General features: G+C 46.0%; 1 protein-coding gene across 1 annotated transcript in view; it reads right to left on the reverse strand.

Annotated features, from left to right (window-relative positions):
- Positions 1 to 10433: 10433 nt before the first annotated feature.
- Positions 10434 to 26003, reverse strand: part of CRACR2B (calcium release activated channel regulator 2B) — a 68220-nt gene continuing 52650 nt past the window's right edge. Inside the window, exons 12-18 of the mRNA XM_034770353.1 lie at positions 19760 to 20066; positions 19387 to 19522; positions 18707 to 18788; positions 15830 to 15944; positions 13533 to 13640; positions 12114 to 12190; positions 10434 to 10927 (exon numbers count right to left, since the gene is read on the reverse strand). Of these exons, the coding sequence (XP_034626244.1) occupies positions 10843 to 10927; positions 12114 to 12190; positions 13533 to 13640; positions 15830 to 15944; positions 18707 to 18788; positions 19387 to 19522; positions 19760 to 20066 (910 nt within the window). The 3' untranslated portion in view covers positions 10434 to 10842. The remainder of the gene's footprint in view (positions 10928 to 12113; positions 12191 to 13532; positions 13641 to 15829; positions 15945 to 18706; positions 18789 to 19386; positions 19523 to 19759; positions 20067 to 26003) is intronic.

Below are 26003 nucleotides of genomic sequence, written 5' to 3' on the forward strand. Positions count from 1 at the left end.
GTGCCATCTGCTGATTGAGTCAGCAACAGCAGAATGAAACAGCTCCCATAGACTAACATAGGAATTAAATCCTATAAGAATGGACTCTCAAGACTGATGACTTTGAGTCTCTGGTTCTGCTGCCAACCTCCAGGAGCATCAGGTGCACCTGACACAGACTCGGCTCCATCCTCATGACCAAGATACCTGGCCAGTAATTTGGCATGAGCAACTTCTAGGCTGGTAACTATAACACCTTTACAGAACTTAAATGAATGATTGTGTGAATAAATCTATCTATCTATATGTGTGTGTGTGTGTGTATAAGGAATAAGTAGTGATAGGAATAAGTGGTCAAACAACATTGTTTACTTTTATCTTTTGCTTTATCATTATATTTACAATAAATGTGGCATCCTTGCCTTATCCCTCTTAATAAGATCCTGCTGGTTTTTATTCTATTGGTATAACACTGGAACAGGTTATCAAGGGAGGCTGTGATCTTCCTGTCCCTGGAGGTTTCTAAGAACAGATTAGACAAACAATGATCAGGGATGGTCTAGGTTTACTTAGTCCTGACTCAGAAAGGGGGCTGGACTAGGTGACCTCTTGAGGTCCCCCTACATTTCTATGATTCTATATGTATAACTTTACTCACATGACTAGTCCCACTGACTGCAGAGGGACTAATCACATGAATGAAGGTATTTGCAGGAATGGGAGCTTAGATTTAAGATGCTTTCGGCAGGATTATTTTTTAAGAGCTATGTCTACCTAACAGCACTCTCTAAATAATTATATATTGACTTCTGAGTGAGAGGACTGAATCTACTACCATAGTGCCTATCAGTATATCCGGGGCCTGAGTCTCCACTCCACTCACCCCCGGGACAGAGTGAGTGTGATAGGGAGGTAGAATGTTGCTATGTCAGAATGATACTCTGTGACACCCGCTTTGCACAGGTGAAAGTGACTGTGTCAGGTGCAGGCATTGGGCAATCAGGGCCCATGGGACAGTGTTTGCACTGTTTCACATTAGTGTAGTAAATACAGTTCTCTACTCCCCACCATTTCCCAAACTCCCAAGATGGGGTTGCTTAGACTGCATCCCTCACGCATCATTTTTATCAGCGGAAGAGAACAAAATGTCCAAAACCTTCGGGATGATGATCTTTGTCCCATGGGAAAGTTCTAGTTTTAAATTTAAAACCTGGGGCATTTTCTTAATCTCTGGTTTGGTTTCTCAGAGGGACACTGTCAGGATAATCCACTTTTTAATCATCAGATTATTAAACTGGAAGAAGCCGAACACTCTTAAATTCCTCTTGCCAATGTACAAAACTTTGTGTAACCTTGTCTATTCACTGGAGCTACTGTATTTTCTCCTCATGCTTCTCTCTATGGGTCATCTCGATTATCACTTCAAAGGTTTTTTTTCTCCTGCTGATGATAGCTCATCTCAATTGATTGGCCTCTTACAGTTGGTATGGCTACTCCCACCTTTTCATGTTCTCTGTACGTATAAATATCTTCTTTCTGTGTGTTCCATTCTATGCACCCGAAGAAGTGGGCTGAAGCCCACAAAAGCTTATGCTCAAATAAATTTGTTAGTCTCTAAGGTGCCACAAGTACTCCTGTTCTTTTTACTCTTAGAAGAGACAACATATATTTCCCAGCCTGAAGGAGAAAGTATTTTTAGTGTTATGATCCCAAAATGTCTTATAGGTTGTGCGCATGGGTCACTCCCCTACCAGGAAAATGCAGCCAGTTTGATGGTGGACCAGCTCTGGGTGGAGATCACCATTTGTGTCACTCAAAATCAGGGTCATCCCCTTTTTCATTCGTTTGTGCTGCAACTTCTAGTAACAGCTTGCAAATTGGGCTGGTAGAAAATCTTCCATTCTTTGATGAAAATCTGGGTTTTTGGTGAAACTAGAGATGTTGTGTAAAGTGTCTATTTCCCTCCAAATTTTAGATATTTCAGCAGAAAACCAAAAAGGTTAAAGTTTTCAGTAGGTATGGGGTAGGTATTTTTTTGTTTTTGTTTTGTTTTTCCCCCACAAAAGTTGAAATTCTGCAGAGAAAGAATCCATTTTCCAACCAGCTGTATTTGCATACACAGTGTGAAACACTCCCTAGCACTTACACCGCCTGTGCAGCCTCATAGAGCCCCAGTGCCACCTCACAATGTCTGGCATGACAATGTTGCCTGGCTGTGTTGAATGCTAGGATGTGATAAAGTCCCTTTAACCCATTTCCTGTGCTAGAAATGGAAGTGACTAATAACTTCTCCATTTGAATGACAGACGAAATTTCTGTGTGGTACACAATGTAAATAGCCAAGCTGGAATTTGGCCAGGACAATATGAAAAACACGTCTAACTCTTGTCAATTGCATGGGATTTTTAAAATATTATTTAAAACTAGACCCAAGGGTGGCACCCAACCAGGTGCCATGCATGAAGCAATAAATTGCCCCACACTTCTGGGGCTCTGGATCGGTTAACAGCCCAATAGGGTCTGCCCCGCCTAATGTTCCAAACCATGACTTATCCCCTTTAAAGATGAATGTGCGGGACCCCACATTCCTGCACTGCCTCAGAGACAAGTGTCCTGAGCCAACCCCTTTACCCGTTGTCAAAGCCACCTCATTGTATCACTCCACCAGCTGCAAACGTCTCAGCTTCCGTTCCAGAGGCTGTAACCGGCATAGCATACAGGCAAACCATAAAATCTGGCTGCCCTCTATCACACAGGCAATTACCTAGGGCAGCCAAATTGTAAGGGTCTGGGTGCCTTTGGACTGATATGGGCAGAGGTTTGCCTGTATGCTATGCAGGTTACAGAGGTCTGCCTGAGGACTTTGTACAGGGCTCTTCATAACCTAGGGCCAGAAAATATATAGAGTGGTATTTGTGACTATTAGCCTAGAACAATGATCTCAGATCCTGAAAGGCAGTCAAACCATGGGAGCTTTCAAGGGCATGGGTGCTCAGCTAACAGAGGACCAGACCCTCAGCAGATATACAGTGGTATAACTCCATTGAAGTCAATGGAGCTGTGTAGGTTTTCAGCAGCTGGGGATGCAGCCAGGAAACTAACAGTAAAATGGTGGCTGAGACAGGGGTCCCTAAGTCACTCTGTCACTGGGGGCTTTTGTGCTTCAGGGAGAGGCTGTTGAGTTGCTCGGTCCCTCACTGGCAGCTGGAAAAGTGCAGTTTGCTTGTAACTGCAGGGTCGTGCATTCACCCCTTTATACACCAGGCTGTCATAGCCCAGCCACGTGGCGTTAGCCTTTACAACGCATCTCCCCTCTAGAGAACCACAACATGAGGGCAAAATACAGCTGCTAAATCACTGGGAAATAGCACTGGGGTGAGGTATGTGTGTGTTTTCCTTCTCCCCCCATGCTTTAGCTGCTTGGGATTCTGGCTGAAATACAGCAAGAGCCACATGAGAGTCAGAGGCAAAATCTCCAGCCTCACGCTATGGTGTTTTCTCACTTCACCTGGAAACAAGATGAGCCCAGATTCAAAGGGCTGGCATTGTTGGGAGCTTATGAGACGGTCTCTGGCACCAAGCCCACCACCCTTGTACCTAACATTCTCTTCTACGCATAAGAAAAAGGACGCTCTTTGAAAATGTTCCCCAAACTGAATTTGTCACTAACCCACCTTTTATTATTTAGTATTACACTAGTGCCTAGAGGTCTCAACAGAGCTTGGGGGCTCTACGTACCTACACATCGTATGGGACAGATAAGTTTATGGCCTCTTAGGCATTGACCACTTCCACCTGGTAACGTACACGCTAGTGTAGGGTAACCAGACAGCAAGTGTGAAAAATCGGGACAGGGGTGAGGGGTAATAGGAGCCTATATAAGAAAAAGACCCCAAAATCGGGACTGTCCCTATAAAATCGGGACATCTGGTCACCCTACGCTAGTGTGCCACTGCTATCTACTGGATGGAAATGGAACCACTTGTCTGTGCATTAGAAGCTTGATGTTGGTTACAGCTAATGGAGATTCTCTTAACTCTAGTGGTAGGGTCTTGTTCTATGGGGGGCGATCAGGTGAACTTGGGCTCAATCTCTGCTATAACCCTCAAGCAGCTGGGGTGCAGGATAGTGGCAATTGTTACATTTCTGGCTGGTTATAGCTTATTTACAATACCAGTGAAAATCCATCCCCTCGTTATTATAGTTAGGAGTATAGAACTATCATGGCCCTCGTAGATAGAGGAATAACCAATATACAATTGTATAAATAGTTTCAATACATCATGTATTGTCACCTTTCTTCTAGTTGGTGGCAGGTGTTAGGATCCTGCAGGTTGGCTTCCCACTGCGGGAGAAATTGGCGACACAGAATCTGCATATTTTCTTATTGTAACTTGTTTTATTTAGCCATACACCAGTCCTGGAACAGAGGTGGTCATAAACAACCCCCGGCACACCCCCTCATTCAGAACTCCTAACCCAAACACCAAGGCCCAGTTCCTCACAAGCAACTTACCCCAACATTAACTCTTACGAGAGATTAAGGCTGTGAGAAATCGCCCCTGCTGTTTGCAAAAGCTCCCCCAAAGAACTAACTTCACCAAGCTACCAACAATGCAGCATTTCCACCAAGCCTGTACACTGCTTCTGCAAAAGGAAAAATAACTTGTAAGATCTTGTGTAACAGCATCAGCTGGTGATCCCTCCCGTAACAGTGTTATATTGTAGGTAGTAAATGTGTTAGCCCATGTTTTTGTACCTGCAGTCTGTAATCAGCTCTGTTCTATGTTGTTGATTCTGTACAAAGAACACAAGAGGTGTAAATTCATTCTCTGCTAGCAAAGCTGCGACGTGCTGTTTTCCACCACTAGTGAATGCGAATGGCCTGGGTTCAGATCCTGCCCCATGGCACAGGCTCACACTGCAGTTGCAATACACTGCAATATATGCTCTGTCCTGGATGAGACAGAAACAAGTTCCTCAAGCCTTGATCGGCCTGAAACTGTATCACATACCAGCTGCTGATCAAAAAGGCATCTCCGAGTCCCATTACCGACAGCAGCTAAGGGAGCTTCTCCTGTAGCTCAAGTAAGGGAATTTGACCACGTGCTCATGGTTTCTAACCCCCTCACTGCCACTTAGCTTTGTGGGTCAGCTAATGAGCCTGACAGCTGTTTTTGTGTATGAGGCCATGGATCATTATACGGTGCCACACAAGGGAATGCTACATGGTTACAGGTGCCTGTTGGAGGAGACCTTCCTTGTTGGAGGTCATCGGGGAGGCAGTTAAGGCTATTAGGTGCTTTTTGAAGATGATGAGAGAGTCCCAGGACCGCTATTACTGAGCATACAGTAGCTGCTACCCTAGCGCATGTGGTCACTGCACCACTAGTCTCTGGCTCACTGCATCAGCCTGTCCTATCAAAGTGCCACTGACCCCAAGTTCTAGTGTATTCAGTAAACAGCCTGAATCCCATTGGCAGTGAGACGGGGAAAATACCTAGCAGACTTAGGGGGTAGCAGTGTTAGTCTGTATCCACAAAAACAATGAGGAGTCCGGTGGCACCTTAAAGCTTAACAGATTTATTTGGGCATAAGCTTTCATGGGTAAAAAAACCCACTTCTTCAGATGCATGGAGTGAAAATTACAGATACAGGCATAAATATACTGGCACATGAAGAGAAGGGAGTTACCCAGGATGGACCACATCCACCCTGACTGAATTGGCCTTGTCAACACTGGTTCTCCACTTGTAAGGTAACTCCCTTCTCTTCATGTGCCAGTATATTTATGCCTGTATCTGTAACTTTCACTCCATGCATCTGAAGAAGTGGGGTTTTTTACCCATGAAAGCTTATGCCCAAATAAATCTGTTAGTCTTTAAGGTGCCACCGGACTCCTCATTGTTATTCCAGCAGACTTAGATGTCTGGCTATTCCCTCTAGTCACAGCTCCCATTTCCTTAGAGATAAATGTTCTCATCCCTTCCAGAATCCAAATGCAGAGGGATGTTTCTAGGGAAAGCCTGTGCTGCAGCTGTGTTGCAGGTGACTCAGAAGGCATTTCTTACCCAGGACATTCCTGGGGAGTTCTGACCACCAGCAGTTGCCACAGAAACCTGAGTCATTGCTGTGGCATGGGAGGGATCAGGCCATTAGCAAGGAAGCTATCAGGCCAACCAAATATTAGGGCTGAGGCATTTATTTATTTTTAAAGTTTATAGAAGGGGAAATTTGGTTGGCCTCCTGGTAACATGCAGTGATGGGGGCTGCAATGGTTGGGAGCCTTTACGTTCGTGCAGAAGGGTCCCTTGCAGCTTGAGCTTCACTCTTAGATGTGTGGTCCCTAAACAGGCACACTTCTTGGTGATCTGCAGAGAACAGGCTGGTCACATGGTGCTGGGTCTCAGCCTTGTTTCCAGCTGCTATCTTGCACAAAAAGCAGCTAAAAATACTTTCCTTACCTTGCTTTTTCTACATCAGCCACTGGTATGGTCACCCCAGAGATGCTACAGGCTTATGAATGGGGAGATGGGTCTGAGCAGTCCAGAAGAGGAAGGGAAGAGTCCACCACACAAACATTTGATACATTAGATCAAACATGAATGATATCTGAATAGAACCCCCTTTCTCTCCATCCCCCACAAAATCCCCTAGAGCAGGGTCCAGGCTGTGTCCAGGCCCAACGTGTGCTAATAGCACATTTCACTATATAAGTAAGTTTCACAACTGAAAAGATGCATTACATACATCAACTAAGGTTTAAAATGTCACAACCACCAAGACATAAGGCCAGGATCTTCTACTGCTTGGTCAGATTTTTTCAGAGCTGCTAATAATTCAGGATGGGCAGTTCCCACATCTCTAGGAAAGGGAAGAGTAAGACAGGAAGAGAGGAAACAGAAGGACAGGCCTGAAGTGCGATCAGTTTGAGTTATATAACAGCAGCAATGAACGGTCACAAAACAATGAGTGTTATCAGCACAAGGGCAAGCTGCAATTCCCTGAGCAACAGCTCTACAGGCTGTAAACAGCCCTCAGAGCACACGACAAATATTAAAGCTTCATTGGGCTAATTAAAAAAGCGGAAATCTAACATTGCCACTGGGGCTGATGGCTAAAAAAGTCATTTTCTCATACGGAATTAGTGAGCTACCATCTTGGCAAATCAAGGCTGGGTTTCCTTTGAGAAATTAGAGCCTGCTCCAAAGCCCATCAATGCCAATGGGAGTCTTTCCAATGGCACCATAATAACAGAGGACCCTCCTTTGCCCCTCTTCCGGAGTATTTTCCTTAGTCCTGTTCTGCCATGTGGTTTCTCGTTGACACTCTTTTGATGGCAGCCAATCCACCCTTTATTGTGTCCTGTGGGCCTGGCAGGATGTGCCTTGTAGAGACTGAGGGAGACATCTGAATTATTGTTTATGAATATCATCTACACCCCAATGTATGTGTTTAATATTATCCCGCCTGACTGCATAGAGCTAAATCTAAGTAGGTTGTTAAGGGGAAACAAAACAAAGATCAGGTATCAGGCTTCAAAATAAACTATGATACATCTGAAATTTTAGGACTTAATATCCCCTAAAGGATCAAATGTATGTCAGCTACATACATTTAAATGGGTAAAGGGAATCTTTACAATATTTAGGAAAAACTACTGTGGTGACACATGAAAAGCTTTTAAAGGCAAATTACTCTCCAATATGGAATAAATAATAAAAGATTTTGAAGGAACAGAACCAATATGAAATTTCTTGGCTAAGCAGGGTATCCTAGGGGAAGATGAACGGCCTCCCAAAGTTGTTATTTTTATTTCAGTGCATTTCTGTTGGTATTCTTGACGTGACATTAAAAACATGGCAGGATGCACTAGTAAAATTCAGATGGAAACATAAAAGACAAAGGGTGAGTTTGAAACTTGTGTGCCACCCTACAAATCAGCTTGCCCTGATTTGGCTTATTATTATACATCACATTTAAAAGATGTAATTGTGACAGATATTACAAGTGCAGGCTGTATCTTTGAGGGCACATAATGTATTATGTTTATGTACCACTGGGGGCAGGTTAGGGTGACCAGATAGCAAGGGTGAAAAATCGGGACAGGAGGTGGGGAGTAATTGGCACCTATATAAGACAAAGCCCCAAATATCAGGACTGTCCCTATAAAATCGGGACAACTGGTCACCCTAGGGCAGGCTGAGTTTGGTCAATTTTCCAAAAGCGATTTAGGAGCCTAAGAGCCATTTTCAAAAGTGACTTCATCCTTGTCCACACACAAAAGTTGTGCCGTTTTAGTGCTTAAGGTGTTACAACCAACCTCCACAGTGTGGACGCAGTTATACCAGGATAAAGGTTTCAAACCAGCAGAATTTAGTCCTGTAAAGGAAGGGGAACAGCTGTAGTAGTATAAGGACCTTTATCCCAGCATAACTGCAACCACACCAGGGGTTATACTGATTTGTGTATACTAGTAACGAGCTCCCCTCCTGCCCCCCCAACTGATGCAGTTATTGTGATACAAAACCAGTGTGCAGCGCAGACCTGAGGCACTTAGGAGCCTAAGTCTCACTGAATGGAAAGGGGGCTTATGCTCCTAAGTCTCTTTTTTAAAATGGGGCCACCGCCTAAGCGCTCTTGAAAATGTTCCCTGTTGTTTCATCCCTTCCGCTGTGACACTGAGCTACACCTGTGAGATCCAACCCTTCCCAGGAAACCATTCCTGACTTGGAAATACAGGAACACAAGCACCTGATCCTTTGATAAGCCTGCCCGGGCAGTGTCAGAAACAAGTAGCAAATTGTGACACTACCCACGGATTACCATTGAAGATAGCACATTATGACACGGCTGCAAAAAAGAGCATCCTTACAGGCCAGTGACTGTTCATGGTAGCAAAATGTGTCGGTAGCAGTTGTAGTGACACAACTGCAACACAGCAAGCAACTTCTCTACACCAGGGTCAGACAATGCTGCTGAACTAGCAGCAACCAGCCTGGGGCCCTTTCCACCAGGGCTGGAGTGAAATGCCACTTGTTTGCTTACTGCTCCTGCTTCACTGATACCTGAAGCAGGGGACAAGGGCCTTAGTGCCAGGTGTGCTCTACAGGGATAACAACTAGAGCTATTCAGGAATCAGGAGGTGATCCCCTCCTGAGCTATTCAGGAGCTGCACCCAGCAAGGGCCAGACAGGCTTCTTTCCAGGACAGCTGCAACATATCCTCAGGCATGAAAGGGTTGCAGAGCTCTCTGAATTTGCTGCAGGTCCTAACCCTTTGGAGTTTGGCAGCTTGGCATCAGCGGGAGCTAGATCCAACCCTCAAAGTCCCTGGCTAGCTACAAATCCCAGGTTGAATTTCCCCAGAGTTCGGAGGTTTGTTCAATCAGGGGCTTGAGTTTGAGCAGGTCTGTGCTATCCTCCAAACTGCAGCAGCAGGCAGAATCCATGTGCATTGAGCAAAGAAGAAAGCTAGTGTCAATTACTCCAGTGTCACAGATGTTACGGCCATAACATGTCCATGTTCCAACCTAGAAGGCAGGAAACAGGTTTCATTATAACCTTAGATCAAAATGCTACGAGGCCTACACCTCCCTTCAAAAAACCCAAGTGCGAAAGCCAGGTAGAACCAATGCTGTTTGGGTTGATGCTGGGGTTTGAACCAGGGACCTTCAGAGCTATAAGCATTCATTACTTGAACTAAAGCAGTGGTTTTCAAACTGTGGGTCGCGAACCAGTACTGGGTTGCAGAATGTCAGGCACTGGGTTGCGGCGGTTCTGGTCAGCACTGCCGATCAGGCCGTTAAAAGTCCCATTGGCGGTGCTGCCTGGCTAAGGCAGGCTAGTCCCTACCTGTTCTGACACTGCGCTGCGCCCTGGAAGCGGCCAGCAACAGGTCTGGCTCCCAGGTGGGGAGGGGGGCCCCACGGGGCTCCGTGCACTGCCCCCACCCTGAGCACTGGTTCTGCACTCCCATTGGCCTGTGGGGTGCAGTGCAGTCCGCAGTGCCAGGCCAGGCAGGAAGCCTGCCTTAGTACCCCCACTGCGCCACTGACTGAGAGCTGCCCGAGAGAAGCCCGCGCCCCAACCCCATGCCCCAATCCATTGTCCCAGCCCTGAGCCCCCTACACCCAGCCCCCTGCCTCAGCCCAGATCCCCCTACCACACCCTGAACCCCTCATCCCCAGCTCTGTTGGGTTGCGGGCATCAACAATTTTCTTCAACTGGGTCACCAAAAAAAAAGTTTGAAAACCACTGAACTAGAGGACTACCTCCCTTAAGGCTCATTGCTAGAAGACTCAGACACCTTTTAAGTGGAGCAGCCACTAGAAGGAGACAAAGAGCCATGCTCTCCTAGTACAGGTTACATAGTTGAGTAACTCTGATTAGTCAGTCTGCTCCCAAAGGCCAAGCAAACATTGCCTTTAAGAAACACCAACACTCCCAGTGCGATTTCCAAGTTTAAAATAATCATCTCTTTATTACACAGTTGGACACTGCTTTAGTTTATTTAAAACGGAGTGTTAGAGGCACCCTCCGTTCACCTGTGTGTGTGTTTCCCTTTGGAGGGCGAGACACAAAAGAAACAAGCAAAGGGGAGAACCAATTTCTGTGCAGCCAATGCAACATCTCAAGCAGTATGTCCCGGGGGGGTGGGGGGGAAGAGGGGGAATGCTGCAGCTGTATGAGGTGGTGGGGGTAGATCAGAATTATTCTGTTGCAACAAGTTTGTTTCGTTTTAACGTCTGGATATTCCCTCTTGGGAAAAGCGCGCACCTCCCTTGAGTCCCTGTGGAGCTGATAGCCAGCCAGCCAGCCATGTGCAGCCCCCACATGCTCCTGAGGGATGCTCTTTGCTCCGTCACATGCAGCATCCCTTCCTCTTGTGGTACTCTTCCAGGTGGAGGGCACTTTCCCTCTGCTTATCCTCTTGAGTTGTCAGCAGCCTGGAATGATCAACACATTAGCAGTTCAAGAACACAGCAGCCTGATATTGCCTGCTTCCTGCCAAGTTGTTCATGCCCTGTGGTCCCCATCAGGCAAGAATAAACTAGATGTTGAAGAGTGAAGGGAAATAGTGAGAGCTGGGCTTCTTTTGGAGTTGGGCTACATAAAAGACAGACATTATTGGTGAGAAATTCCAAATGAATGCAGAGGAGGACATAGCATCTACTGGAGGAGGCAGGTTTCAGAGTAGCAGCCATGTTAGTCTGTATCTGCAAAAAGAACAGGCGTACTTGTGGCATCTTAGAGACTAACAAATTTATTTGAGGCAGTGTGTCATAGGGGTAGGGCACTGGTCTAGGACTCAAAAGATGTGGGATCTATTCCTGGCTCTGAACTGGCCTGCTGGGTGACCTTGGGCAAGTCATGTGCCTCAGTTTTCCCATCTGTAAAATGGGAATGCTGCATTCTTTGTAAAGCACTTTGAGATCTGATGAAAAGCACTGTATAAGAGCTAGGTGGTAATATTACACTACATTAGAAACACAGCTTAATAAACTAACTACTAGAGTGGGTCAAAATTTGTAAAAAAGATGTTACAAACTTTTGTGTTTCAAAGTGAAATACTTTTTCTTTGTTTCCCCAAAAAATGTTTGTGGATTTTTTGAAACAATTTAAAAATGAAAAATTTTCAGATTTGACATTTTTTGTTTCCCTGCCCTTTTCCCATTTGGCCACTAAAAAAGAAATATGAAAAAAGTAGAAGAAAGGGAGGAGAAAGGAAAAACTGAAAAAAACCTGAAAACTGAAAATGAAAATTGTCGTTTTCATAGAAAAACCCAGAAATTTAATTTGGGGATTTTTTTTAAAAGGTCTTTTTTGGCCACAAAACCAAACAAAACACAAATGGTCTAAACATTTTGACAAGCTCTGATCTTTCCTTAGGTTGTGACAGTGTCCAAACAAGGTGCTTTCCACACACAGGGGAAGACAACAACCACTCCCCTGGCATGTTGACCCCCTCAGCCTGTTGAGTCACCAAAAACAATGTGCTACTCCAGCTTCTCATTTGGGACCAAGTTCTTTCTCAGATGACCCCCCTTCTCCTTGCCTGTACCTGAGAGAGATTGTAGCAGCTCCCCCATGGCTGAAAAAGGTACCAGGATGATGTTGTTCCGCTCCACTCACCTTGCCATATGCAGCATGGGCTCCCGGATGTTATAGCCAGTCATAGCGCTGCACTCATAGAAGACAGCCTTGTATTCCTGCAGGAAAGGAGAGTGAGAAGATAACTTCTGCCACTGTCAACCCCCCCTTCCCTGCACCTAGTCACACACACGATCCTTCCTCATCTCCAGCACTTGCAAAGGATTATCCTTCATCTCCACATACACGATGTAAGATCATCCCGCTCTGGAACCCTCTGGGGTGTCACAGAATGCTGCACACATGCCACCAGTCATACTGGCATCACAGAGTGCCATCCCACGAGTGATATAGGCACATTCTTTTTCAGCAGCTGGAGGTCTGGTTGGGGCCCTGGCGTCAAGAGTGTGTCACAGCTCTAGCAGCCCACGGGAGCACTGGGTTGGGTCTTTTAGCCCCCCATGCTCCACTACACAATTCAATGCAGCAAGGCCCAGTGCAGGAGTGTTTTCAGCTAAGGGGAGGCAGGGACCACTAGGCACTGAAACCAGAAAAATAAATTCTCATTTCATAATCAACCAATGCATTCCTGGCAAAACTAGGGTATGCCAAGAGTGTGGAGCCTGGACTGGCAGACTTGCTAGATCCCTGGTTAAATGGCCACTATTTCAAAGGAATGCAGTGGGCTGCACCCTCACCCTGAGGGGTCAAATTCACTTTAAGGATGCATCAAGCCCAAGCACAAAGAGACCCTAAGTACTTCTAGAGTCTGGGTCCATCACAAGCTGGCCACTTGATATCATTAAGGCTAAGATTTTGTCACGGATATTTTTAGTAAAAGTCAGGGACAGATCACGGGCAATAAAGAAAAATTAATGGAAGCCCATGACTTGTCCCTGACTTTTACTAAAAATATCTGTGACAAAATGAGGAGCCCAGCTGAGGGGTCCCCACACCGCCTGCAGAGGTTGGGCAGCCGTGGGGACTGCTCCGAGCTCTGGGGGACCCCACCGCCTATGCGGGCTCGGAGCTCCAGGGTCCCCTGGCTCAGAGTTCCGGGGTACCCCCACCACCAGTGGCAGCCAGGAGCTTTGAAGGACTCCCGCTGCCCGCGGTGACCAGGAGCTGCGGCCCCACCTCCCGTGGCAGCTGAGAACCCCTGCAGCTTCTGGCCGACGGGGCTGAATTCATGGAGGTCACTGGAAGTCACAGATTCCATGACTTCCATGACCTCAGTGAAAAAATTGTCATCTTAATTATCATTTAAGGACTTCACCCTGCACCACTGAAGTCAAGGGGAGCTTGGCTGTTGATTCCAGTGGGGGCAGGACCATACTCTGCAATAGCTGTGAGCATAGGAGAGTTCCTTCCCATTTCCTAAATATGGCAGTGAGCAAGCAAACTAGATCAGAGCGAAATCTACAAAACCTTTGGAGCGGGGAGTAGCATACAGAGCCGCACCTTCGCCAGCCTTTCCCCCTCCGTCTTGGGCACGTGCAGAGTCTCTCTCTCTGCTGCATCCATTTTGTTTCCAAGCAGAAAGATCATGGCCCCATCCTCAATCCCTTCCTGCAGGGCAGACAGAGCAAGGCTCCCGTGAGAACCGTCTGGAAGACAGGAGTATCTCGAGGCTGGATCCTGCTCCTGCCAACACGAATAGGAGCCTTGCCGTTGACTTCCGTGAAAGCAGGAGCAAACCCCATGGGACCTGCCAGTTCGCCAGGAGATTTCATTTATTTAGGAACTGTTCTGCAAGCTTTTCAAGTGACACTGGGAAAGGAAGGGAAACTATGGGAATGTTCTGATTACAAGTGGTTGATTTATCAAGCCTTAATGCCAGGGTTTCTGTGAGTGGGCCAGGGAGGAGATGGGATTTTAATAGGGGGGAGGGGGAGGGGAGGGGAGGAGTTGTATTTAGTTTCACTGACTTTTTAAAAGAAAGAAAGAAATCTGCCCTATGAGAATTTAAAAGTCCTGCCAGTTTTTCCTGCAGAGCCTGAATTTCCTTGGTCTGGAGCCATTCAGCTTGATGCCTGCTGAAACCAGCCATCCTTAACTGAAAATCCACAAGCTAAACAGGGTAAGCAAATTCAAGCCCTCACATAGCATTTTAGCAGCAGCTGTCATTCAGGGGTCACATCTGACATCCCTTATTTAGGTAAAACCCCCCTATAACTTCACTGGAAGTCAACTTGACTAAGAACTTCAGCATTTGACCCTGGATCATCTCTAAACGTAAGTATTCTACTCCTCATTTGAACTGCTCAGGCTTAGAGTCAGGTGAAAAATATAGGCCAAATTCTCAGACGTGACTAGAGATTTTAGATGCCTCAATTTTTGGGTTCCCACAGTGGCCTGATTTTTGGAGGGCAGGTACTAAGCACATTCTGAAAATTAGGCCCCTTTCAGGTTTCAAGTTGCATTGGGAAAAAAAAAAAAAGGCACCTGAAATCACTAGATATTTTTGAAAATCTTGGCCTTGAATCCTTAAAATTCCTTGGGGAAAAATGACCAAGCTATTTCTAATGGGTATGTGCAAACTTGCTGACATTATTAATAAAACTAACTGAACAGATTTATTTCAACCTTGGCTTGATTTTTATGTCTCAGCATGATCTACAAAACAAGCAAAGTTTGACACTCTCAGGCTTGGTCTACACTACCCCCCCCAATTCGAACTAAGGTACGCAACTTCAGCTACGTGAATAACGTAGCTGAAGTCGAAGTACCTTAGTTCGAACTTACCTTGGTCCACACGCGGCAGGCAGGCTCCCCCGTCGACTCCGCGGTACTCCTCTCGCCAAGCTGGAGTACCGCAGTCGACGGCAAGCACTTCCGGGTTCGACTTATCGCGTCCAGACTAGACGCGATAAGTCGAACCCAGAACTTCGATTTCCAGCCGTCGAACTAGCTGGTAAGTGTAGCCAAGGCCTCAGCTTCAGCTTTGTATCACCCATACACAAAATATCTACTCAGAACATATAGGGAAAGTATTCACCCCTTTTCTCTCCCCACAACTCAAATATATCTGAAATGATTTTGCTTTCAAACTTTCACACACACACACACACACACACAAAAACCTCTTGCAAATCAACTGAGATTTTTGCAGAATAACATCACCCCAAAATAATGTGTTTGTGAAAGTTACAACAAACTGGAAAAGGGGTTGGAAGATAATTTATTTATTATTAGTGTTACAATAATGCATAGAGGCTCTAAATCGAGGTCAGGTCCTCATTGTGTTAGGTGCTGCACATACACAAAGTAAGAGACAGTCTCTGCCTCAAAGGGCTTTTGATCAAAACAGACCATCATCATGTCTTTGCTCTATGCACAACAGTAAGAATATTAGGAAACAGTTGAGTTCCAAATAATCAGGTTTACTACATATATACAAACATGCTACACTTAGCTACATAAATACACTGTTGCTCTGCTAGGTTTTGGTGACTTCTACAACAGAAGACAAGGAGGCCCAAATAATTCAACAGAATACTACCCAATTCCTATCTACTACAATCACCCAAACTAAATCTTAGCTATAGTAGCTTAGCTACCTATGTCTGCTATTATGGTTAGTACTGTTTGAGTACCCTGCAGACCTTGGGACCTTCCAGGCCTTTACTAGCATACAACATGGCTGCTTCAAATGGCCTCCTTTCTAGAGCAGGTCCATGCGGGGTCATTGCAGTAAAAGGAGAATCTTGAGCAATGCCAGCATGTCAAAAACAAGCCCAAACGTGTCTCACTCTTACCTGGATGCTACTCATCCAGTTCCGCACAGCCACGAAGGAGCACTCATCAGTGATGTCATACATCACAAAGATACCATCCACCTTCCGGAAATACTGCTTGGTGATGCTCCGAAACCTGAAGTCAAATGAAACTGAAGATACTTCCAGCATCCATTCAGCCATTAACAAGCAAGCAAACTATCCCTTTCTTAACATGGATCATCTTTGCATGGCCTGGTGGCAGCTGCAGGAAGCTCAGTCTTTCTAGAGCCAGCTGTGATTCCCATTAATAGGGGCGATGAAGGCAGGTGTCTCAGACTCTTGAGATTTCATCTCCATGGAGGGGCCCAAGGCAGCAGTGAATCAATGAGTAAATCTGTCCAGAAGCATGGTGTTTAGAAAGCAGGAAGGAAAACCAGGCCTGGGTTAGGAGGAAGAGGACTGGGAGGAGGGTCCATTTGGATGCGATCAGGAGGAAGATGAAGGATTTGTCATGGGGAAATCTGGGGCTGGAGGCAGGGAAATCTCTGCAGAGTGACATTTTGGTGGATCTGTAACTTGGACCTTTTCTACATTGGGATTTCAGCCACTGGTTTAGCTACACCAGAACAAACAGCATTGACCCAGAATAAACCATGTCTTTATGAGGACTCTCACCAGTGCGGCCACACCAGGAACAAAGCCTTCATCTTATTTCACCCCAGTTTGCAAATGTCTCATACAAGGCAGCCACCTCATGGATGACTCGGCAGATAGATTTGAGTTCCAGGAGAAATTCCAGCGGCTTGGGCAAGTATGTATTTTGGGGAACATACATTCTAGTTCAGGCACTGAGTTAAACGCAGTAGAGATAGCAAGATCTCCACATATCAGTGCTTTATTAGAAGGACTCTTTAGGATGCAGGCGGACAAGTAAGTCCATTCTCTTGGATAAAGGCTAGAAGAACATGCAGCAGGAAGTGATGTTTCTAAAGCAGGGGTAGGCAACCTATGGCACAGGTGCCGAAGGCGGCACGTGAGCTGATTTTCAGTGGCACTCACACTGCCCGGGTCCTGGCCACCGGTCCAGGGGCTCTGCATTTTAATTTAATTTTAAATGAAGCTTCTTAACCATTTTGAAACCTTATTAACTTTACAAACAATAGTTTAGTTATATATTATAGACTTCTAGAAAGAGACCTTCTAAAAATGTTAAAATGTATGACTGGCACACGAAACCTTAAATTAGAGTGAATAAATGAAGACTCGGCACACTACTTCCGACAGGTTGCCGACCCCTGTTCTAAACTAAATAACTCTACTTCCCTTAGAGCATGTTCTCTTCTATGGCCTGTAGGGGGCGCTGTTTACCCTAAGAGCTGGCATCAGGAAAACTCTCCATTTGAGAGAGCCAGTAGTGTGTCTCTGGAGTTCCAGTAACACCTTTGACACTACAGAGCACACTAGACAGTGGAGTGATGACCACATGTAGTGGTTATTTGCTTCTATGGGCCAAAAGAGATCATCAAGAAGCTCTCCCGTGTGTGGAGGAGTGTGTCCCCCTTGCTGATACCAAGCATTGTCTGGGTGCTGCCAGTTAGGAGCTGTTACATCGATATTTTCAGAGCTAAGAAAGATTTTTGCACCATTCCAAGGTCCTGATTCAGGAAAGCAGGAAAGCCACGTGCTTACTTATAAGCACATGCTAAAGTCCCATTGATTTCAAAGGAATTTACACACATGCTCGAGTGCTTTCCTGAGGAGGGATGATTTCCTGAAGTGGGGTCCCCGAGTGATTCAGGGAAAGCATGTTACAACTAGGTTAGAAAAAACTATCACCTGACACCTCTGCCTTGGCATAAATATGGCTACAAGAACTTGTTTAAATGGAAATTTTGCTTCTTTACATGTGTCTGATTTGGGGCAGTCTCTATTTATAATCAAGTATATGACACTTCTCGATTGCAAAATCTGATTGGCTGAGATGGGACTTGTATCATTGTTAGTGGCCAGCATAGGGTCATACCCCCCCTGTGACTCAACCTCATCATCAGATAGGTCTGACATCGCAGCATATTTAGAGAAAAAAATGCACAGTGTTTGAGACAATGTCAGTGCATTTCTGCCACACTCCATGAAATTAAATGGCCCCCTTAAAGTGGTAAACTCAGATTTGAAAACACAGCATAATTAAACATGAGTAGCACATGGTAAATAAATGTAGCTCACTCTAACACAGTGTGGTTCTTTGTCCCCTCTAGTGGCTAGACCACAGAAGAGGTTTATCATTGTGTTACTGGTTCTAAGCTAAAAGAGCTAATGCTTTATCTTAAGAAGTAGAGGTTGGTGCTTTTAAATCCAGAGGTCCTACATTCAATCCCAGCCAGGGCCATTGTTACATAAAATTATTTCCCAACATTCCTGGAGGCATCAGAAGCTGTTTCGAGTGCCACCTGCCCTGTTGTTTTTCAGGAGCACATCAACTTAGGTAGGAGAACTTTAAGGCCCAGAGCAAGTTTGTACCCTGGTGCTAATGATGCATGATGTTTGTATCCCGATGCTAATGATGAGGCTGGCCCCAACCTTAAATATGTGGACAAGTACTCCAGGTGTGTTGAAATTCACACCCTTCCCATGACACTCTGAATCATCCCCTCCATGACCTGCTTGGGAACCACAGATCCTATAGATCTCCTGCATGGAATTGTGATACAGACACTGATGGCAGAACCTTCTGATGCCAGCTAACAATCCCTGTAAGGTTAAAATGAACATCACATTCCTTGGGACCTGATACAGATCTGCTCTCTTCTCCCACACCCTGCCCACAAGCTCAGTAGCCACTCTCAGTGCTTACTGTTATGTGCTGTGAGTTTGGCAGCATGAAATCCTAGCATGGAACCCAAATGCTTCATTTACCTCTCCTGGCCCGCTGTGTCCCACAGCTGCAAGGCCACCTGTGTGTTATCCACCATTAAACTCTTCACCTGGTAATCAATACCTGTAGGGGAGGCAACAGCACATAGTGATTACAGGATGGGGCAGGGGAAAACAGGGAAATGAGATCTACAGAAAGGATCAGCTGAATTACTTCAGTGAAACAAAATTGTAGGGGCAGGGACTCTGTCTTCCTTTGTGTTGGGGAGGGGCCCAGCTCATTTTGGGTGCTCCTGCAGTCTAAAGAAATAACATTACAGAGAAGACACCAATCCTTCCCAACTCTCTCTTTGCCCCAGAAATAGGTCAGACAGCTCCCTGGATAATTCAGAGATCAACAACCCATCTTCTGAAGATCTTTAAGGTGTCTCAGGTTGGGCATCCCAGAATCACTAATCCTTTTTGGAAAATCTTGGCCATTATTTCTCAGTGTTGACAATGTATTCAGTGCTGTGTGGAACATACAGGAGAGAGAAATTATCCACTCCGCTAATGCTGAAGGAGATGGTTCTTATGGGTAACTCTGCACTGCCATGGATCAGAGACGCAACAGTGGGATCATTTCAAGCTTCCTTTTTTGACGTGTCATTCTGTCCCTCATTTCCCAGGCCAGAGGCTCACACCGCTGTGACCTGGCAGCACGGGGGAGCCCTTTCACTTACCAATGGTTGCATTGATCTCAGCCAATAACCTGTCATAGCAAAAGCGATGGATGAAGGAGCTCTTGCCAACGCCAGAGTTGCCCACAAACACCACTTTGAAGAGATGTTCTGGGGAAGAGCTGGCTGGTGCAGGTGTCTGAATTTGGGGAAAAGAGGGTGGGAAGAGAAGAGAGTTTATAGAAACCAAGGTCTGAGTTGTGCTTTATGGGCCAGAACTACAGCTGGTGTAGACCAATGGAGATTGGAGGTGGGTGGTAAGGTTCACAAAAGCTCAATCTCCACAAGATTCACCCATCTTCCTCCCTCCCCCACCTCCCTTCACCCCCCGGTAGCACGTGAGGGAAAAGGAAGAGCCCTAAATGATTAGGCTTACCATGGTTTCCGTGCCAATGGGCTGCTCTCTGGGGGACAATGGGGCATCATTGTCCAATTCATCTGCTGTTTGCCTCCAGTTGACATCACCCTTCGAAGCCATCTTTGGGTGCCCGCCAGCCCCTGCCATTTGCTGCCGCTCTCGCTTGCAGCTTGAGGTGCGGCCCTCTTCAAAGCTCACTCTGCTTGCTTTCCCCTTCTTCAGTGCCGTTGTGGTGGCCACGAAGTATTTACAGCTCTTCTGGTTGGGCTCTTCCACAGTCATGTCCTCCAGGAAAGTGAGAGGAAGATCCCCAGGAACCAGCTGTCTGTGCCAAGACCCATGTGTGCCCCAGAGATGGGATGGGATGAGGGGGGCCAGAAATGATCAATGTGACCAAGTTAGAGCACACAGAATACTGACTGGGACACACACACTAAGAAACTAGAGGGGGAGGGAGGTGAGAGGCCATAGCACACACGACCCAGTTCTGCAAACACTTATGCACATGTTTAAGTGTTTGCAAGATTGGGATCCGAGACTGTGGATCTTACCCACATTATACAGGTTCAACACCTCTTAATGGAACAAAACGAGAAGGAAACTCAGAGATGGTGGCACCAGCAGGTGTACAGACAAGCTGCCCAAGCGTCCATTTCAAACAGCTTCTTATGGCAACTGTCTGTGTTGTAATTAGAGTGGCTCAAAAAAAAGGGAGGGGGGGGAGAATTTAAAGAAAACAAATTGTAGCCAATCCTGTGTGGCAGGTTTCCAAAAAATAGTGACGTTTGGTTTATTTGAAAATGTTTATGATTTTTTTTTAAATAGGAAATTTCTTTTTGTTGGGTTGGTTTTTTTTGGGGGGGGGGGGGGGGGGGGGGGGTTTTTTTTTTTTTTTTCTTTCAGTTCTTGGTTCTCACCCTCCACCCTGTCCATTCCTTTTTTCCTATTGCTGCAGGCAAAGGGAAGGGAAAACGGGTGAAAGGAACATGAGGAAAAACAAAACACTGCAAGATGACTGTTTTTCAATTTCTAATTTCATTAAACGTGTGTGCCTTAGAACATGTCCATTATTAGCATCCACAGTTCAGCTGAGTGCTCACATACCCCCCCTGCCCCGCCCCCAAGTGCAGGGGGCTGGACTTGGTGACTTCTCACAGTCCTTTCCAACCCAATACTGCTATGATTTACAACCATGTTAGCTCTGCAACCAGTTCTAAAAAATGGATTTCAACACCACATACAACTGGCTCAGGGGAAGAAAGAAATCAAAGATCTGGGCTCGGACAGACAGTTATTCTTCTGAACCGGCTGTTCCCAACTGTAAGCTCTCAACTGCAGCGAAGCTTTTTCCTAGGGAAGGTCTAGTGGGTCATCACCCACTCTGTTGTAGCTGTGAAATGGCTGCATGATTGCCATCCACTGCGTGTGTTTGAAGCCATGGCTCCACTAAGAGGGAGGATTATAGGGCCTTAGGGCAGGCTGCCCTGTGCAACCTGTCATATATGCTGTTAATAGGACAGCAGGGAAAGCAGTCACCTTTGGAATAATTCATTAGGTACAGAGGACTCATTAGCACTTGGAGCACACGTGTGAGGAGCTGAGAGCTATTAAGTGTTCTATGGCCAGGTTGGCTCGCCATTGTAAGGACCTAGAAGAAGGGAAAGGGAAGATGAAAAACTGAACTAAGCGCTTGATCCAGTGCCCCCTGAACGCAATGGAAAGATTTCCTTTAGTTTCCATGGACACTGGACCAGATCCAAATGAGATGGGGGCAGGGGAGAGGTGCAGGCTACTTTACAGCCTAATCCGAGGGTAGCATGCTCACAATTGTATTGAGCTCGTATTTAATACAAGGCACTAGTGGATGGGCCAGGGGTCAGCTCTTTTCCCTCTCCCCTAAGCTTAAATGTGGCCAATACCACTAGGGCTGTGAACATTCATTACCTGCTAAGTGCATTGATTTTTCTCCCTGTATTATAGGGTGGTCAGACTGGAAGTGATGGAGGGGGGGGAGGGATAGCTCAGTGTTTTGAGCATTGGCCTGCTAAACCCAGGGTTCTGAGTTCAATCCTTGAGGGGACCACTTGGGGATCTGGGGCAAAATCAGTACTTGGTCCTGCTAGTGAAGGCGGGGGCTGGACTTGATGACCTTTCAAGGTCCCTTCCAGTTCTAGGAGATGGGAGAATAGTTGAACGAATGAAATTCCCATCAGGAGAAAGCTCACACGTGGGCTCCAGCTCTTGGAGAATAGAAATGTGCATGACCCTCCCTCTACACCCTAAAGATACACAAGCATGAGTGGCTGGAACATGGGGTTGAGAGGCAAAGGCCTCTTCAGAGTAGGGTTGCCAACTTTCTATTGGCACAAAACCGAAAGCCCTAGCCCCGCCCCTGCTTGTTCAAATTCCCAGCAGGTGATTTGCTCAGATGTTGTAAGCCAGACTTTTGCCAGGGGGCAGTACTACTTGTTATAACCTCAAATGGGGCTTAAATATGTGGCCACTAGGCTGCAGGGGTAAAAAAGGGGTTTGCATGCAAAGTCTGGTAAACAGGCTAGTGGCTAAAGGAGTGTGCACACCAGGAGTTAACTGCAGACTCTTTTAGCTGCAGGGACAAAATTGGGCCCTTACAACTGCAGATTATTTCTTAAAATTAGTCCATGTGATTTAAGTAATTCAACCACTTTAGTAGCATCACTAAAGGGACAACCATCCAGGGGAGGTCAGCTCTGTAGCTTTGTCTACATGGGGAATTTGCCTTGATTCCAATAATTGGTAGTCAGCCACCCATGTTGCTGCACCAGTGCAAGCCCCATGTGTAGACAAAGAACACCGGCTAGCAGCTCCTATTCCCATCAAGCTGCAACCCACCAAGCTCCAACAGTTAACCCATCATTGGCCCACATGGGGGGAGGGGGCAGTTAGGGACCCCGGCTGGGCCAGCAGGCTGGCTCAGCTGATCACAGACTTATGGCATGTGACTAACACGACACAGATTCCTGTCTAACCGTTTGACTGGCTTGTCCTCCAACACATATTTGCCTATCACTGACCCGTTCTTCAACAAGGCCTTTTACTCTGAGGTGCCTGGAAATTAAAGAGAGGGAATGAAAAGAGCAATTAGGATTCATCAGCCAAATGACCAAGCACCAGCTCGAACCCTCTGGAGTGAACGGCAGCTCCAGCCTCACAAGGGAGATGGTTTTTCAACCCTTTCAAGGCTTTGGGATGTACAGCAATTGAATCCAACCAATAGCCAACAGCTTTGGGTGGATGTGCAAGAGGGGTTAAAGAATTATATGCAATTAGAAGTCATAATGGGGAGCGTCAGGAGATTTTCATGGTAACCGATACATTACATTTCTGGGCCCTGAGTCAGGAAGGTACTTAAGTACACACCTAGCTTTAAGCACATGAATGGTCCCACTAAAAATCACCAGCCTTATTCTCAGCATGAGCCGAAGTAGCGAGCTGAATTTGGGCCCTTATGATTTTTCATACTTTGAGGTGCTAAAGGCCATGTCATGATTGGAAGGATTATGGCAAACGGGCATTTCCCATTAAGTAGGGAATCACACTGTCCTTCTGTATGGATCAGTGTCTCATAAAGCTAGAGGTTGTGGTTATTGCACACATTGTTCTTAATCACAAATGCGGCACACCTGTTCACCTAGTCCCATCCCATGTAGGTATTGCAGCAGATGGAGAGAGATTGGTGCTCAAAGGGGATCTGTGCCAGGACCTCTTCCTGCTTGTACTATGCAGAAAGCCACACATACTCCATAGAAACAGCACGTGAGAAAAATCACTTCTCCAGTAGGGGCTTTGATAGCAACATGTATGTGTGTCTAAGGAGAAAATTTCACTTGGCAGCTGTTGTGATAATTGGGCCGACAAAGTTACCAGAGGCGGGAGCTCACTTGTAAGACATGCATGAAAGTTCACAAGATGTTACAATAACCTGTAATAACAAATGTTGATGGAAAGTCAGTCAAGTTGTCAGCAATGACTGTTATAAATAGGTGCAAGAGAACCAGAGACTAACCGAGTTCAAACCAAAAAGGCCACAGAAGGTGGGGACTTGGAAAGCAATGGACCAAAATCGGTGTGGTAGCTATTATGCCAAATGGGTGGACCAAACAACAAGGGGGTGGGTTATTCCACCCACCATTCCCTTTGTGGGCCCTTAAAGAGAGAGACTTTGGGGGAGAAAATAGAAGAAGAGATGGAGGCTACTGGAGCTAGCTTCACCATCGTCGCTGCCATCCCTACTGTCTCCTGGGACCCCGCACCTTTGTCATCCTAATCTTGAGAGATGTCCTGCCCACACTAGGCCAGAGGGAAGGACCCAGATGACATCACCACACCTACCAACTATAGCAGAATCCCAGCCAGACCTGAGGTGAAATGGGATCAGACTAATAGTGGCAGGAACAGCTCTAGCTCATCTCAACTAACTTCTCTTTTACCCAGAAGGGCAGTTCTGACTGTCTTTGATCCCACCTAAGAGACTGTCAGACATGGGGTTTTTCCCCTTCTAAAATCGCACTCCAGCTAAAGGGAAAAGGACCAAGGGATGTTCTTAAAATCAAACCCTTATTTAATACTTTACATTTCAAAGTCTTTAATTATTTTTTTTCTTTTCTTTATCTTTAATTAAAAGTTAAAAGGATTTTTAATGGTATGTTTGCCATAGTGCTAAGCACTCTGAGGTCTCAGTATAACAATCTCAAACACTGTTTAATGATGGCTATGACTGGGTTACATTAATACTTTTGGGCCTCTCTATTCCATCTAAATTAATACCACACCAATGCTACTTTTTAATGGCATTTCTCATATTTATCCTTGTCTGACTGGCCCCTTCCCTACAGCCAGCTTCCCAGAGAGCACAGAAAAAAATTATTAAAGTAAAACAAACATGCCTGTGAGGTAGGGAGGTGAGCCTCAGTGACTTGCCTGAGGTCAGGCTGGGGGTCTATGGCAGAGCAGAGAAATTGAACCCAGGCTAGCATGCTCACCACTGGAGCAGTCTGCCTCTCTTCACCCAGCTGGCCCTCATCCACCCCCAGCCACAACAAAAGAGACAAGGCACAGATGAGAAAGTGTGCTCCATATGCTGTCTTAGGGGAGGGGTGAGGTCTCTTTTCCAGATTATACATCATTTTGGAGGCCTACAGGCACAAACACAAGATTTTCAGGGGGTGGGAGGGGGAGGGTTTATAACCTACCCTACATCCACAGGAACAGCAATTCTTGGCCTAGAGAATCCCTGCAAATAGCTCATGCTAAGTGCTCCCAGGGGTTGTGCTTCACATGCACACAGCCTAAACTGGGATGTTTACTGGCCCTCCCCCCCAATTAAGAAACCTTCACCCCACCCCACGCTGAAACAACCCTTCCCCCCAAATCTCATCACAAGGCAATTTTTAAAAAATATAATCAAATGGGACAGTAGCTTCCTAGGGGAAAAGAACTCTAATCCGGTGGTATTTTAAAATAGTCTTCTGGAGTCGATGGCCTCCCTTGCCTACAGGGCTAAGCTGAACTGCAAGTTAAAAAAATATTACCACAGAAAATAAACATTTTGGGCCAGATCCCACCTCAATGGAAACCAGCAAAAAGAGCTGCTGTTTCTATTTCCAGAGCATGGCAAAGGAAAGGGATTTAAATATACACCATGTCATGCCCTAGGGCTGATGGTATCTGGTTATAAAAAAGGAGCTCTGTCAGGGGCTAGTTTATATCAGGAGGTCCCTGATTCTCAGACATCCACAGAGCATGTATCCCGCACTGTAAGGTCTCAAAGCACCCTTGGTAACCCATTTCATGAAGCTCATATTAGAATGTGGTGCAAGTGTTCCTCCCAGGCTGAAGCAAAGCACAGGAGACACTCAGCCACAGCGGGAGGAGAAAACATGCAGGGGTCTGACTGGGAATAGCAGTTGAAATTTGAGTGCAGTCTCTCAACGCCTGGAACCCTGTAGCCTTCCCATGTGTCACACAAGCCGCCTCGGGCAATCCCACAGAGCCCAGTCAGTCACCTTTGGAGCTCAGGTGACTCCTGGGTAATCTGTTACCAGTCAGCCCTACCCACAGAGTAAACATTACCTACTAAATAAATACCTATTTCTAAAAAAGAGAGACAGTTGCTGGGATTTTGTTTTCATTGGTTCGTCAGGCTTTTATTGGCTTGTTGGCTTCGTGTAACTTTGGCTCTTCACATAGATGATACAGACACAAACATGACATCACAACTGTA

Source organism: Trachemys scripta, chromosome 4 (assembly GCF_013100865.1).
Source record: "Trachemys scripta elegans isolate TJP31775 chromosome 4, CAS_Tse_1.0, whole genome shotgun sequence".
Lineage (NCBI taxonomy): Eukaryota > Metazoa > Chordata > Testudines > Emydidae > Trachemys > Trachemys scripta.